The 16,917-nt window shown below is 37.2% G+C and overlaps 1 protein-coding gene across 2 annotated transcripts in view; it reads left to right on the plus strand.

The window, feature by feature from the left end:
- LOC126248294 (GTPase-activating protein and VPS9 domain-containing protein 1) overlaps positions 1-16,917 on the plus strand; it is a 369,886-nt gene that overhangs the window by 346,062 nt on the left and 6,907 nt on the right. For both annotated transcript variants that reach the window (XM_049949157.1, XM_049949158.1), the window contains exons 28-29: positions 3,691-3,888; positions 6,570-6,738. In XM_049949157.1, coding sequence (XP_049805114.1) covers positions 3,691-3,888; positions 6,570-6,710 — 339 coding nt within the window. In that variant the 3' untranslated portion in view covers positions 6,711-6,738. The remainder of the gene's footprint in view (positions 1-3,690; positions 3,889-6,569; positions 6,739-16,917) is intronic.

The following is a 16,917-nucleotide window of genomic DNA, read 5'->3' on the forward strand; positions in this document are numbered from 1 at the left end:
TTTTTTTTAAATGAGGTGATTCTTTTTGATACACCCTGTATTTCTCTCATCAGCAGATAGTATAAAATTCTGTTGAAGTTTATCATGAAGCTCGTTAGTATACACCAAGAACAGCAGTGCCCCTAGGCACTTCCATGAGGCATGCCATTTAGGACCTTCCCCATGTCTGAATAGAATTAATTACTCCCCCTTCTAATATTTCTAATTTTTGATATCTATTCCTTAAGTAGGATTTTATCAGATTGAATGCAGTGTCTCTCATCACCCCATAGAATTTTACCGTATTTACTCGAATCTAAGCTGCACCTGAAAAATGAGACTCGAAATCAAGGGAAAAAAAAATTTCCAGAATCTAAGCCGCACCTGAAATTTGAGACTCGAAATTCAAGGGGAGAGAAAAGTTTTAGGCCGCACCTCCAAATCGAAACAAAGTTGGTCCATTGTAATATGAGACACAATTTATGTTGAATGAATGACGATACAGCTACAGTAGTTTGGTTCGAGTCATAAGCTTAGCAGTTAAGCTTTACCAAGTAGCCATTGCTATGCGTCAGGTGCTCCGTTCGTATTTATATGGCTACCCTTCCTTTTTCATGTGATTCGTCTGGTTTGAATTGATTGTTTATTTTTCTTTGATCTGATAAGCGCCTTTCTCTTTGTTATAGGTGTTAACGTCACTGTAAGCTGAAAATGCATTGCTGTACTGTGTCATGCACTGTTTGTCGCATTTTGATAATGAGTGTTTACAGCCTGTCGCCGCTCATGACGTGGCTTGCTTTTGTGCACGCTACCGCCGCTTACAATTAAAGAAAAAGAGAGAGAGAGAGAGAGAGAGAGAGAGAGAGAGAGAGAGGAATCGTCTCATTAGCAAAACAATGGCAAGAGACTGCTATTTGTTGTTACTTACACTGCTGCTTTCTTTGATAATGATCAACAAGAACCAAATAATATACTGCGTTTGATAGAAGTTCTGAATGAGAGTTTAGCAAAAATTTTTCTCCGTTTGAAAATCTTTGCAGACGCCTCTTTAGTACGTAACATTCTGCACAGAAATTAGTCATCTTAGATTTAAAAATCTAGTCAATTGCTGTGCTTCATTTCTGACTGTATCACTATTAGGCATAAGAATAATACGAATATAAACATGACATAATGTGTATATTCTTCCACGTTTGCTGTTGTCTCACTCTAGTTTCGTAGTTTATTAGGCAGACAGGATTTAAATGAGATACCAGCAAACACGGAACAATGCATGGCAATATGTTTATATTCATATTATTCTTACAGTGAAGAGAATACTGCATGTGATTCACAATTCATAAAAGTTCCTATTAGCAACCATCTCTTCTCACAGGTAGGAAAAATTCAGAACGTAGAGTTGGCCATATTGACAAACATCCCAAACAGTCTTGCCAGTCGGATTTTCGTAGTACATTGAAATGCTGATACATTCAAAGATGAACAATACAGAATTTGTATTTACTTCGTTGGATAATGTATGAAAATGCAGGGGTCGAAACTCGGGGCGGAGAAAAAAAAAACTCGTCTTCAACCTTTTTTTTTTTTTAAACTGACGCAGAGGTTTTGGTGCCAGTATTTATCTTTGTGCCTGCAAAGCATGCCTGTGTAATGCTACATACATTCGATGGCAGAAGTTAGTTGTGGCGGCACCCACCAACATTTTTCCGAACTTCCGCTTACTTTGCACTCGATTCTAAGCCGCAGGTGGTTTTTTGGATTACAAAAAACCGGAAAAAAGTGCGGCTTAGATTCGCGTAAATACGGTAGCTTTTCCAAAAGAATGTTGTGATTAACTAAATCAAAAGCTTTTAATAGGTCACAGAATACCCCAATTACACATTCTTCCATATCGAGTGTTGGCAGTGCGCTGTCCATAAGTACTTGTGTTGCTGAAGTGGTGCATTTATGTTTTTGGAATCTGCGTTGGTTTCTGGCTAGAATATGTTGTGATACGAAGAAGCTTATTGATACATTATATAAATTATGTTTGAAGGTTTTAAATATTACTGGTATAACAGTAACAGGTCTGTAGTTCTCAGGTTCTCTAGAGTCATCTTTTATGTACAGTGGTAGCACTCCAACAGTTTTTAAACTGTGGTGGTACAGTCCTGCTGTGAGAGCTTCATTGATAATGTTGGCCAAGTGTTTAATGATAAATTTGGATAACATTTTAATAATCTCATTTGGGATACCATGGATGTCCTGGGTCTTGGTGTTATTCCACTTGTGTATTAGTTTCACTAGTATACTGGAATATTACAGTTCGTAGTAGTGGCTATTTGCACATCCCTTAAATGAGAAAGTGGCTCAGCTGTCCACAGGACACTTAATTGCCTTGTACCAGGCAGAAAATTTGCTTAAGTAATTATGTGTAGTGGCTTCAGGATCACTTCAGTACCATGTGTCATTAATTAATGCACCTATCTCAGAAATAAAAAAAAATTTAGTTCTTTCTTTTGCCAAATTCGTTATCTTTTTATTTGCCTAATCCAGTCTATTTTGCCAAAGTTGACGTATTTCGTGCTACATTTGGTACTATAATATCTGTCATAGTCAGTGCTCTTTCTGCCAAATAAAGATTAATTTTATGTCAAATTGGGTGCCTTTTTTTACCAAATTCAGTGTTATTTTTTGCCATAATTGGTGTTCCTTTTCTGCCAAATTCTGTGCTACATTTTTGGCAAATTTGGTGTAATTTTTTGCCAAATTCTATGATATGTTTTTGTCATTCATTCTTGTTTAATTTCCATATTCGGTGCTTATTTTCCAAATGCAGTGCTTACTTTCCAAATGCGCTGCTTATTTTCTAAATGTGGTGCTTATTTTCCAAATTTGGTATTTATTTTCCAGATTTGTTGTCTTTTGTCAAATTTCGTTTTGTGTTTTGCTGAATTCTGTTTTTCCCAAATGCAATGTTATTTTTGCTAGTACTGGTGTTATTTTCTTTGTCACATCAACGTTGGTTGCTGTCTGCCAGAAATGAGCTGTCAGTAAGATTATATACGAACCACAGCCTTGAGGTAATTAAAAGTCAAAATGCAGTTTTAACATTCAATAACTATCAGTTGTGAATATTAGGTAACTGATGTCCTAACATTTATAACATTTTTATACAAAATTGCAAATTTTGCAATATAAAAATCACAGATCTTGCGTTATTTCACTAAAAATCACTAATTAACATTTTTGCAAAATTCTCCTGCCCCTAAACACTGACAATTTCAGTTTTGCTATAAATAATATTATTTTTAATTAACAGACAGGAGGATAATTGCATAGAACAAAACTGTTTCATCAGTTACGCAGGTCTTTATATATCTTCACTCTGTTTCTGGACAGTTCACCACTTCCAGTTTCTAGAGGTATAGAGTAAGACACTGATCACATACACAATTAAAGCAGTTGAAATGAGATAACGCCCGATTGGTATGCAACACACCTAACAATTAGGTTATGCGGTTAAAATCTTAACTGAGCAAAGCTACTGGGAGAACTTTCATAGTTTACACTTACTTTTGTAGTCTACAGTAGCTTACGGTAATTTTACAACCATCATTTTGAATTATTGATATTCATTTTTTCTGTTATGTTTGGATCATGTGCTATTTTATACACAGTAAATTTTGTACTTTGTCAGTAACCTCTATTGCAACCTATAAAATTTTGCAGATGTTCCATTACGAATGTCCGTGGCCATCAGCTCAAGCTGAAATTGCAGGAATATCTGCATACAAGACACCGAGAGACAAATTGTTGTGTGTCTTTCGTTGTGCAACAACAATAATGAATTTATTGGCACTGGCAAGTGATAATGGTGTTCCCTCTGCAGATGACTTCATCCCTGTCCTTGTGTATGTCTTAATAAAGGTATGTGTTGGTGTACGACTGTATCGAAATACTGTAACTTTTTTGTAAGTTTAACATTCCTTTGTCATTCAGCTAAAAAATATTTCAACATAGAGCAGTATTTCAGGTGTTCAGTTAAATATAATTTGAGTAATTTGTATGTAGGAAAAAATTAACATTTTTATCCATAACTCACAATCTAAAATTGTAATAAAATATTAAAAAGCAGCAATTTAAAACTTGATGTTGTTGTGTAGTGTTTGAATTATGTTATATTCTCTTGTAGATTAGAAGTAAACATATGCAAAAAATTTGAAAGAACTTTCTAGGTGATAGATGTGAGCTTGAGGCTTCATGCTCTTCTAAATCTGTGACAATATCACCTCTAATCTCTTAAAGTGAGATATGCTTTGACTTCCATGTTCCATGTGGTTTTCCTTTTTTCATGTTGTTGTAGGCAGCATAAGTTTTGTAATGTGCAGCGTTTCTTTGGTAGCTCAGAAGAAATAGCATGGGATAGTAAAAAACTCACAAGAAATAACAGTGAGATGACAGCTAGCAAATATGATGTTAGAGAAACGGATTTGCCAATGAGCTCCAGAAACATGCTATTATTGGAATTTTATATGCTTGCACATTATAGCTTGGAATTTACAAGCAATATGTGTATGAATACACTCTTAGCCATAGAATCTTTGTAAAGGAACAGACATGGCCTCTATAATGCATGTCTGCTAAAAGAATGACAAGACATTTTGTCAGTAACTGAAATGTGTTTCCATGACTCATTAGTTGCATAAATGAAACATGGTAATTCATTATGAGCCAGTATGTTGATTCTTAAATGAGTTAGTACCATTTTTGTTGAGCTTGTTCTAGTGTGAAACTATTTTTGCATTCGTGTTTCGTTGAAATCTTGTGTCTGGGACTTAGATTTATGTGTGGCAGCCATATGCAACTCTTTTGTCATTGTGAAAATGTTTATTGGTCATTAGTTTCTTCACACACAGGCGAAGATGGAAATTGGCAGCATTGAACAACACATTCTATATCAATCCTAGCTGGGTACTGTGTTATATTGTGTTGTGTACTAAGCCAATGTTGGCAAGTAGTGTCTCGATAAGTACAACACATGAACTGGGAATTAGGTGTTCCTTGTTCTGACTGTGTAATCACAATTTGCCCGGTGTTTCCCTGTAACAGTCCCATCTGGGCAAGAAGTCTATAAGCAGAAGACACTTTCTTTCCATGCTACCATGCAAATCGCTTTCAGTGTCAGCATAGTCCACTTGAATTTCATTTTGCATGTATATCCATACAGTATGTTGATAGTGCACTTACTTCCGGTTAGTTTTAAGGCTACATTAAGAGAGTCACATCTTATCACCTGTGGTGATACTATCCAGAAACTTATCACATTCTTTATATACCTTAGTGGAAATGTCAATGATATTGATACATGTTTGGAAGTGTGTGCTAGACAAGGTCTTGGGGCAAAATTTTTGAAATAACAAGCGCAATATGATGATTTTGTGCGATGGTTATGAGAATATCCGAGGAGGACAGTGGCTGCTGAGTTCCATAATTACAAAGTGTTAATTATCCATAGCGCACTGCTGCATCTGCTCCACCATGTAATCATTGATGACAGATACAGATGGCTGTACTCTGCACTCTACATAATGGATGTATTGATGACATGTAGAGAATGGCTTCATAATGTCCAGTTCATAAACTAGGGTTAGCTGATGATTAATTTCAATTGACTCTTTGCGCCTCAGAAACTTTGTCACAGGCTTAACCTTGTAGTTGGGAGAAGTCAGAATCTTTACTCTCAGCTGCTACATTGGTGAATCTGACATTAAGAAGTGGAAAAGTAGAGTAGCCACGTCCTGAATCACTCTTGTATGCAGACTTGCCTTTTGCAGTGCATGGCTTGTATTTTGGTTGTGTGGGGAATTATTGATGGACTATTGTTCTGCAGTATGCACAATACCTCATGCAGTAGTTGATGTGATGCTGTATTAGTAATTGTTTTAAGCATAAAGTAGTTGGAAACATCAAGATAATTAGCTTCAGCTTAGGGTGTAACACTGAAACTAATTTCACCCAAAGTTTTGATTTCCATCATCAGTGCAGTTTTCAAACAGTTAGACAATTAAAGCCTTTAAGGAGGTATACTGCCTAAGGGGAACACAGAACAACTGATGATGACTTACTGAGAAGTTGAAACCTGTCATGATACTATTTGTGTGACCTGAAGATGAGAAATACACTAAAAGATGATGTCGTTTTGGGCTGCGAAAAGAAATGTGTAATTTAGTTTGGAAATGCTGTATATTGAGAAGCATTAGTATGCTGGAAGTAACATAAAAAGTGGGTTTTTAGCACTCATTATCAGCTGGTGTCAGTGTATTAGACAGTGTTGTCATGTGAACATGTGTAACCAGATATTGGATGACTATGTAGATTTGTAATCAAACATAACATTTACAGATTCTTAACAGGTTCGGTGTTTGACAGGGCACTTATATTCACATTACATTTGTAATTATGTTGAATTCTGTTCATTGTGTTTTGCTTGCTTTCCTGAATCTCGTATTATATTTTACGTGGGTGATATATGTAAACAGACTCAAGTGTGTGTCAGATCTTTTTTACAAATGTGTTTTGATACTCCTCATGATTCCATTATATTACAGGCAAATCCGCCATCACTTCTGTCAACTATACAGTATGTTGACAGTTTTTATGGAAATAGACTTGAAGGTGAAGAGCAGTACTGGTGGATACAATTTTGCTCTGCAATTGAATTCATAAAAACAATGGATTATAATGTCTAAATTTTTAAGAATCCATGATATTTAGCAGGTAAGATGTATTATTTTCTTTATATATATATATATATATACGGTGTTGCTTCTTCCATGACAAATTTCTTTCACTCTCTGCACCTGCCCCAAATATTCATGTTTCTCAAGTCAGTACACACTTTTTGTGTCAATTTTCCTTTGTTCTATTTACTCTTTACCCCATTCTCTAGTGACCTGTAGTGCTTCTTCTACAAGCGGACTTCAAAAAGTAATTTACAAATTATTATGGCAGGCCCAGTAACCTTTATGGAATGCTGCACTACACTTCAAAGTGACACAGATAAACGACTGTTTTGCAACATTATTACCAAGTATTTGTAAACAACAGTAGAAACATTCTGCCATTCATTCAGTTGCTCAATGACAGAAATCCACTCCTTTGTTACAGAACCATTTGAGAACCAGTGTGTCAATGTCCACATTGTTGGAAAATCTGCGATTGCTGCAAATCACTTTCTCAGTTGCCTAGACATTGTCATCTGTGGTCAATGTTGATGACCTTAATTCCCAATAAGCATCATCCGTGTCTGTGTAACCTCACTCAAACTGTGCACACTATTTCACTACTGCTGGGCGTGATATTTATTTATTCCATGTGCTGCCAGAATTTTGAGGTGAATCCATGTTAAATTTAGACGTTATGCCCACAACTCTGGTACTGTCCATGTACTTCAACTTTGTAGTACATTTGCAGTTGATGCACCATTTTACTCCGACTCTGTGATGTTCCTGTTAACCATATCACAGCAGAACTTTGTCTCCAGGAAATCCAGAACATGTGCTCTCTTCTAGCAATTTGCCTTTCTTGTGCAATGGTTAGGGACCTGAAAAATTCACATTTGTGATAAATGCAAATATAGATGTGAATTCTGCCTCAAAATGTGAAAAAATGAAATTATTTAATAAGTGCTATTTTATAGCAAATTGCATCCAGGTGAACTATTTTATCAAAGCTTTATTTTGTGCATACAAATACTGAAAATGTAACTAATTATTTAGTTATCATTATTGCACATCGTGTAGCATATCCAATTTGGAAAAACTTTCATGCCTAAAAACATGTTGGCAAAATAACAAGTGCACGAATGCAACAACATATTAGTGCTCTATGCTCTGGTGCCAAGCCCATTGTGGGTGGTTGAATGTTTTGTATAAGATACTCGCCACACATCGTAGAAGTAAGCTGTGGGATCTAATATCATAGAACAAAGAAACACTTAAGTTGGTCTTATATTGACAAAATACCATTTGCTGTCTCTTTGGTTTGTCTGCTAGCTAAGTTGTTATAATGTTGACACTTTAATGTGACAGTTTTAGGTGGTGGGCCTTTTGAATTATGGTAGTGTTAGGCATGAACTACACTTACGTCCAGATAAAGAACAACACCTTGAATGACTATATTCATAGGACATGTACATCAGTATGTTCTGCAGAAATGATTACCATTCCAGTCACCTCGGTTCAGCAGTGTCCTGTTGCCTTGTAGGCTCATGGTCCGCTATGGGCCCTAATAACTTTTTCTGTGATTGATGGCATTGACTTGTATTAGGCGTGAATGACGTCCTGTAGTATAGCCATCTGTGCTGCATTCACCTGGTTCCAAAGTTTATCTATGGTTGTCGGCACTGGGTCACAACGCTGCACTTGTTTCACCATATCCAACTTATTTTCGGTCATGAACTGGCTTGCTGAAAAAAATCTGGGGTTTTGTGCCGCAAGAGTATGACTATAGGTTGCAGAATGTCATTTATATAGATCACACTGTTCACAGTACCCTGAACACCTGCTGTGATTTTTGGTTGTACCCAATAGCACCCTACACCATAAGGCCTCCAGTTGGCGCTGTACGTCATGTGTAAATGCAGTCACTGTGATGCCGCTTGCCCGTTCTGTGGCGAACCAAAATACGCCATCAATTTCAAATTAACAGAACTTGGATTCATCAGGAAACACTATCTGATGCCATGCCATGGTGACATCATCCCATACACAATTGCCGTTTACTATGTTTCTGCACATAAGGTAGGCAAAGAAGTGGGTGACACACACACAACTTGTGTTTTGATAAACTGTGATGGACTGTCACCCATGATAGTGTATGATGTGTTACACTGTTCCTTTGCTGCGCCAAAGCTGATCAGGAGACCGCTCTGTCCTTCAGTGCCGTTCTTCGAGTGACCATTCTTCGAGTTGGGGGGGGGGGGTCTGGGTAATGCTACCTGACAAATCTCGTCATGTTCTGTGGCCTTCCGTGAACCATCATGCACACACGACACCCGTTCCACTGCCAAAATACTTGGTCCTACACAAGCTGCAATTTCCCAGATGGATGCATCACATTCTCTCAAGTCAACGCTGATCCATTACCTTCAGTTTATAACGACAATAAGAGCCGCAGGCACATTTTACTGGTGGGTGGTGTTGCACTGAAATATCGATGTTGACCTCGAACCTGTGGGCCAACATGGTTCACAATGCTAATCATTTCTGCACACCATACTAACGTACATGTCCTGTGAATATGATCATCCTATCTGTAGTCGTTCAAGGTGTGTTGTCTTTTTCTGAAAATTAGTGTACGCCATTTACAACAATGCCAAACTCAGCAAGCAATTGTGCAGTAGCTGTTACCAAATACTTTATGTTGTGCATTGCGTGTTTTTTTTCTTTTCAACGTGTACTTTTGGCCCCTCACTATACCAGAAGGGGATGGAGGTTCCGTTGACCATGTGTCAGTTCTCTCCTTTCACAGAACATGTGTGTAAGCTGGTCGCCCTGTGAGGAGGAGGTAGAACTTGTTTCCCAGCTCCACTCTCTGCACTGGCGATTGTGATTAGAGTTTGTTTATGATTGCAGCCACCACGTCAGTTGAGTGTGTACACACCCTGCACTATAGTGACAGGAAAACAAAACCTGTCAACATATTAACATGCAAATGTTCAATTCTGTTTATCTGCTAAGTATCTTGTCAGTTTTATAGTGTTCGCAAGTATGGGTTGCACAATTATGAATGCCCATGAGTTGTTGAAATCAATATTCTGCAGATTTTGCAATTATTGAATCTCATGGGGGAAAGAAAAATAATATCCAGAAACAGTGTAAATCAGATCAGCTCCCTGATCACAGGTGGTAAAAAGCTGCCGCTTCTAAACAGAAACAATTGTTTGTTTGAAGGCTTAAATGGGACCAAAAGGAGAAAACAAAGACCGTTTTGGAAAAAAACTATTAAAGTTTTTGCAAAAGCAGACAGTCTCAAACTCCACGTCTTTTAAAAGTCAGTTTCAAAGCACTAAGGCTTCATTTTAAGGCACATAGTGCGACAACCTTGTAAATTTGCACATCTAATTTAGATGCAAATTTCACCAAAAATGGATGCTACATTTTCAGATTCCTAGTAATTGCCTTAGCATGGGATGACAAGTGTCGCATACTTTTTGAAGTCGCTTCATAATTATTATACCTTACTATCAGCCAGAAATGTTAAGCGTAGCATTGGCACTCCACCATTGCCATTACTTACCATCAGATTTAATGGAGCCAAAGGAACTGTTAAGTCTTTATATGTAGGTAAAAATTTGATTGAAAAAGGTTTTAACATTGTTGTTTGCCTACTTCTAACTTTGCTAATGGAACCACTGGTCCTGAAACTACATCTATACTCTGCATGCCACTTAACAGTATGTGATGGAAGGTACTTTGCATACAATTTCCACATCCGCCCACCTCTTTCCTGCTCCAGTCATGAAAGATACATGGGAAGAATGATAGTTGGTAAGCCTCATGATATTTTTGTGAGATACACATAGGAGGAAGCAAAATATTCGTAGGCATATACACTACTCTAGAAATTTTAGCTGTAAATGTAACAGTATACCCTCTTTCATCATTAAGCGCTTGCAAGTTTCTGGGCTTACACAAATTTGGCAAGAATGAATTACTATTAACACTTTCCACAGTGAGCCATTTACACAGGTTCTTTTCATTGCGGACTGACACTTTTCAATGAGTTTCCTGTATTTTTTAAATAAGTCAGGAAGAAAATAGAAAGGTAATAAGCTATTTACATCAAAGTTTGAAACTTCCTCTTTCTAATGCTTTTGTACAATTGTTTCTTGAATATAAACGATACTTACTGAACAGTTTTGAAAGTTGAATGTGTTCAAAAAAGAACTGTAACGTCTAAAAACCATTCTTTTGAATGTTTGCAAGAAACAGGCATGTACAAAAGAACATATTTTATCGAAAGAAACATGCATACAATAAAAATTCAGCACAAATGTGCAGCTTTTGTTTTATCAAGCATAATTTACTTGTGTATGGTACTCTCTGAAACAGTTTGGTACACAGAGACCCACATGACACTGCTTACACTGCCATTGTGTTTATTTTCTTACTCTTTTCCCAGTTTCTTTTATTTCCTTTATCTGCACAAACTTTACAGCACCTTGCTGCATTTTGTTTACACGCTGTAGCTGCGAGCTTTTCTGTGAACTGTCGGCCGAACGCTCTATCTGCACTTGGTGATAGCCCACCTTTTGAATCCTGACTAGCTAGCTGTTTACGAAGGCCTTGATGGAGCACACCATAGATGTTGTCTTTTTTGTTGTTTGTTGGTACACAACCCAACTATCACTACTACTAAAAGAAGCAAATGAAAGAAAACCTTCTTCCACCATTTCATTGTCTTCTAACAGAAAGAATAATAGCTTGATAACTGGTCAACTCTGTCTACTCCAGTTTTCTCTTGTTAAAGTCTTATAACATCTGGTTTACATTTGGCAGCTTGTCCTCCTTTGCTTCTGCTACTGGTTACAGTTTAATTTGCTCAATGTCTGCTTGTAAGACAGAACATGAGTCTGATTGACTTTCATTTAACCACAAGTAAATGTCCCTTCCTCCAAAACATCATTTCCCTTGTCCTGAGCTTCACATTTTTGATTTCATTAGGTAGACCCTTCCTGTTCTTCATTACAAACTGTACACGCAAGTTATTATTCTGCCACAGAGTGTCTAATACAGTAGGGTCTGTGTAGTACCTGTTCATGCAAATGCAGAGTGCTTTGCCTAAATGATCTCCACACAACCTCCCAGTTACACTGTTTGCTTTAATTGTGTAAATTTCACAATTCAAGGTGTAAGCTGCTGAGTCACACAATGAATAAAAGTTCGATTCTGTATTTATTTGGTTTGTTTTTCGTGTAAGCTCTAAATCCTATTCTGCTTCTGAAAGGGCATATTTCATCAGTTGTAAGATTCATGTTTGGTTTATTCTTACACTTTGTGACAAAAGAACTGAAAAAGGCCTAATTTTGTGCAGTGGATCATCATGTTATCATCCAAAAGCAACATAAACAAAATGGAAGTGAATCTATGTCTACTGATTAGCTTCCTTGCCCATGAAGTATTTAGAAATGCATCCTTTGACCAATAGTCACTTATTTTTGGTAACTTCACTACTCTCATATTCAATAAAATAGAGAAAACAAATATATTTTATGTATATTTACTATTGACCATCAGTACCACATAGAATTTCTCTACATAGGCTGCTTCTTATTCATATCATGAATTTTTAAGCCTTCATACCTGTTTGTTTCAACTTTTATTGCTTTTATCATCTCATTATTGAAAAATGCTGAGAAACATCCAAATTCAGTACAGTTGCAAAGTTACACCACTAGCATCATTGAACACTTGTAAATCAGGCTGGTTGTCAACTCTGGACCAGTTGCTCACATCAGTAACCATGTTTTGTGATGCACAGGACAAGCGGCAGTACTAGGACCCTCATCTTCATCTGTCCATGAATAAATAAATACACATATAAAAAGATAAAAGAACAGTATAAAATATTTTGAGGCAATATTTGCTTTTATAGTAACATGTATATTATTTCATTACAATATTTTTCAGTAAACTAAATCTGTATTAGTTACCTGAACTCTTGGAACTGTTGCTAAAGATGTCTGTAGGTTTGTAATCAATATCCACATCACAGTTTTCCTCCTCCGATCCAGAAGAACCATCAAAAACATCCATGTTTCTAACACAACACAAACGTGCAAAGTGAACAAAGCCCAAATCAGAGGTTAAAAAACCATTATGACGCAAATTGATCGTGTGTTGTCTACACTCAAGCTGCAGACTCATAATGATGGAAAATACATAAACTATGCTTGCTACCAGTTTCAATGAAAAAACATGCAGCATATGTTTACCATGTTAAAAAGTATGAGAAGCAAAACAGTGTATGGCATATGGCATCTGCAGAAACAGCTGAGTTTGTGAGAATGTATTGTGTACGGCCTTAGTGTGGAAAGTGTTAACAAAACTTACTTAAGGAATCGCTTTAGGTGCTTTGCATGATTTTTTTTCCGAAGAACTAACTATTACACCAAAATACAGTGAATTTAGCTTTTGGAATTAAGAGGAGTCATCACTCGTGGTGGAGTCGTTGAACTGGGTAGAGCTACTCACGGTCTGCGGTATTTGGCATGACGTCTGGTAACTCAGACGAACTAAAACTGAAAGAGACGGATGTTACTACATGGTACCATTGGAATAACATTTAAAGGTAAAATATGTACACGCAGAAGGTTGGAGGGATTGGGACAAAGATGGACTCACCTGGTGGTGAAGGGGGCCAGCACAGTTGGACAAAAGAAACTTGTTTCTGGGCACGCTTGTTGGTCAAGTTGTAAGAGAGCAGCCAGGAAAGAAACAGTAACTTAAGTCACCTGGTACTTCTGGAAACTCACTAAGTGTCGTTGCACTAAAACATTTCACTGTGCTAGGTAATCCAGTGACTGGTACCGTGGGAATGGACAAAGCATCTGGCATTTGACTTTGCAGGATTGCAACAAAAATACTCCGACGAATCACAGTTTGAAAATGGGTGCAGAAGATGTGGTAGAACTTATCTCATTAGCCAGACTGTAAGTAAGCATGGGAAACAGAACACCAGCTTGAAACCTTACTGTTACGTGAAATCTGGTGATGCATGACAACTAATGATACAAACCACAAGGCATTATGTGAGAGAGGCTGGTGAGAGTGCAGCCAGGAGATGTTACCTTATCAAAGCAGTACAGAGACTTGTCAGCAACAGTTAGGGTTGCATAGCTTCCAGAAGGTGTAGTAAAGAGCTGCCTGCAGTGGAATTGACTGGCATAGGTGCTGGGGGAATACAGTGACCTATCAGCTAGCAGGAGCTTCGCTGATCGCTAATTTTTGGCTAGCGCAGCACATTGTCTGCTGCTATCAGTGGAAGCCAACGAAGGGAACACCTGTCTTGCAGCACATTCCACTGGAGTTGGCTCTGTGATGATTTTGCTCAAGCACATTGAACATGTACCAAAATGCACTGCTCATCTTTGGATCTTCTCTATTTCCTCTATCAATCCTGTACGGTACAAATCCAAGACTGGTGACCAATAATCAACTGTTGGTTGAACAAGGGTATTTCAGTCTGCCTCCTTTGTGGGTGGATGAAACTTCATGACGATTCTTTTAATGGATCTGTCTGACATCTGCCTTCCCTGTAGTTTATTTTATGTGATGATTTCACTTTAAACTGCTCTGTAATCATACTCCTAGATATTTTATGTATGTGACTATTTCAGTGATTGTTCTGCAATCATGTAATTATACAGTAACTAGCAAATCTGGCTGTGCTTTGCAATTGCTAAATATATCTGGGAATTGGATATACGTCCAAATTTCCTTCTGCCTCCCCACCCCCTTTGCCCATCTCCTCATCACTCCTCTATTTGTTTTCCTCCTCCTCCTCCTCCTCCTCTTCTCTCTATCCATAACAGTCCCCTCCTATCTCTCTCCATTTGCTCCTCTTCCCATCCTTCTCTTTGCTCTTCCACCCACCCTCTGACCTTGAGCCTTGTTTATTGTTATTGCAAATGAAGCCTTGGCTGGAAGTTGCATTCACTTAAAATTAATGGAAAAAATGGTTGGTATCATTGGTATGTGAGGTATGAAACAGACCTCTCAAGTTTTTGTATCTGTAAAGATAGTAGCTTGAATGACAATATTTTGCATAGTTTTATTCTGTGGGTGGGTAGGATTACAATGTTCCGAACAAATCAGATTCCATAGTAGTATTCTAATCATAAGCTAACAAGCCATAGAAACTACTTCCTTATTTCCATTAAAACCAACTGTGACAAAAAAAATAGAACAACACATTGTTGTATATACAATTTTTTAAAAAAAATAACATATACAAAAAAAGAATATATTTGAGAGAAACCATTGGTCTGAAAACGTGGATATTGTTGTGTGAGTTTCTGTCAGTATAAACATTTATTGGACTAATATGTAAAAATTGAAGGTAAATTGGTCAAGCAGTTTCCGAGATTTTTGCCAGCAATGTTTCCCCTTTATACATAAAATATGTAACCTGCATCTGTCCAAATGTTTATTAGAGTATTGTGTAAAAATTTGGGATGAGAACTTTCCAAAATGTTTGGTAACGAAGTTAAATGACAACTTATCTTTACATAGGAGCAATCGGCTACTTTTTACAATGCTATTTATGTATTTAAACTGTGCCGTTACCAGTTTTGAACTGATAGGTTCATCTTCAGACGGCTAGTTCACGTTTTATATTACATTTCATGTATTGTTTCCCCACCTGATGAAACTTCCTTGGGATGGTGATGCCCTACTACCAAAACAAGATGTGCAACAGCGTCTTTTTAATTGTAATTGTGCCTCACGACAATTTTAAGTGATGTAAACAAATCCAGTGCACTGGAATGTAATGGCGTGGATTCTTCATTGTAAGTAACTGAAACATCTTCCATTTAATAATAATAATTTCTTTACATCACTTAAAATTGTTGTGAGGCACAATTACAATTAAAAAAACATTGTCTCAAATCTTGTTTTGGTTGTAAGGCATCACCACCCCAAGGAAGTTTTGTCAGGTGAGGAAACAATACACGAAATGTAATGTAAAACATGAACCAGCTGCCTGAAGATGAACCTATTGGTTCGAAACCGGTAACGGCACTATTTAGATAAATAAATAGCATTGTAAAAAGTGGCTGGTTGCTGTAATCTTCTTTTTAAGAGTCAACCTATATTTTGCACATAGCCACGGGCTCAAAATATCAGTTTTTGACAAAATAGTATATTTGTTTATCGCGGGGGTCAACTGCCAATTGCTGCACTAAGCATTGATCCTCTGCAGGTATTCATGCATTTCACTACAATTTTCTAGTGTTGCAACTTCTCTGTATACAACAGCAAAGTCCACAAAAAGCTTCATGGAATGTTCGACGTTATCCCCTAGGTAATTTACATATATTGTAAAAAGCAATGATCCTGTAACATTCCCTTGGGATATGTCTGAATTTACTTCTATGTCTGAAGATTACTGTCGGTTGAAAATGATGAGCTGAGTTATGTTTGCTAGAAACTCTTCAGTCCAGTCACACACCTGGTCTGATATTTTGATTTTGTATGCCCATATTTTGTTCATTAGGAAGCAATATGGAATTGTATCAAATGCCTTCTTAAAGTCGAGGAACACAGCATCACACTGGGTGCCAATACCCTCCCGTTCTGGGACAAAGAGAATGAGCTGGGTTTCAAAAAATCATTATTTTCAGAACCCATGATGATTCCTGCAGAGGACATTTCTGGTCTCCAAAAATGTCATAAAATGCCAGCATAAAACATGTTCCAAAATTTTGTGTTCGATAACCCTCCTTGAAAACTTGAGTAACTTGTGGCTTTTTTTCCATTCACTAGGAACACATCACTCCTTTAATACCTATGGTACACTCGTGCTAGAAGAGAAGCATGTTCTTTAGCATCATCCATGAAGAATCATATTGGTACCTCATTGGGCCCTGCAGCCTTTCCTTTAATTCCAGTTGATTTTCTTTCCCGTAGCCACGTATTTTCATATGTCATTTTGACATTTGTGCAATGTCTTAAAGGGACCATACTGAGCTCTTAGTGAGTGAAACAGTTTTGTAGAAAGTGTTCAGTATTTTGGATTTCTCTCTGTTATCCTCAGTTTCAGTTCTATTGTGGTCGCAGAGTATTTGAACAGCTGACTTAGATGCATTTATTGATTTAACGTAACACCAAAACTTGTTAGGAACTTGTCATGTCAGTTAATAAACTTTATTTTTGAGTTTGTTGAATGCTT

This window comes from Schistocerca nitens, chromosome 3, assembly GCF_023898315.1.
Source record: "Schistocerca nitens isolate TAMUIC-IGC-003100 chromosome 3, iqSchNite1.1, whole genome shotgun sequence".
In the NCBI taxonomy this organism is placed as follows: Eukaryota; Metazoa; Arthropoda; class Insecta; order Orthoptera; family Acrididae; genus Schistocerca; species Schistocerca nitens.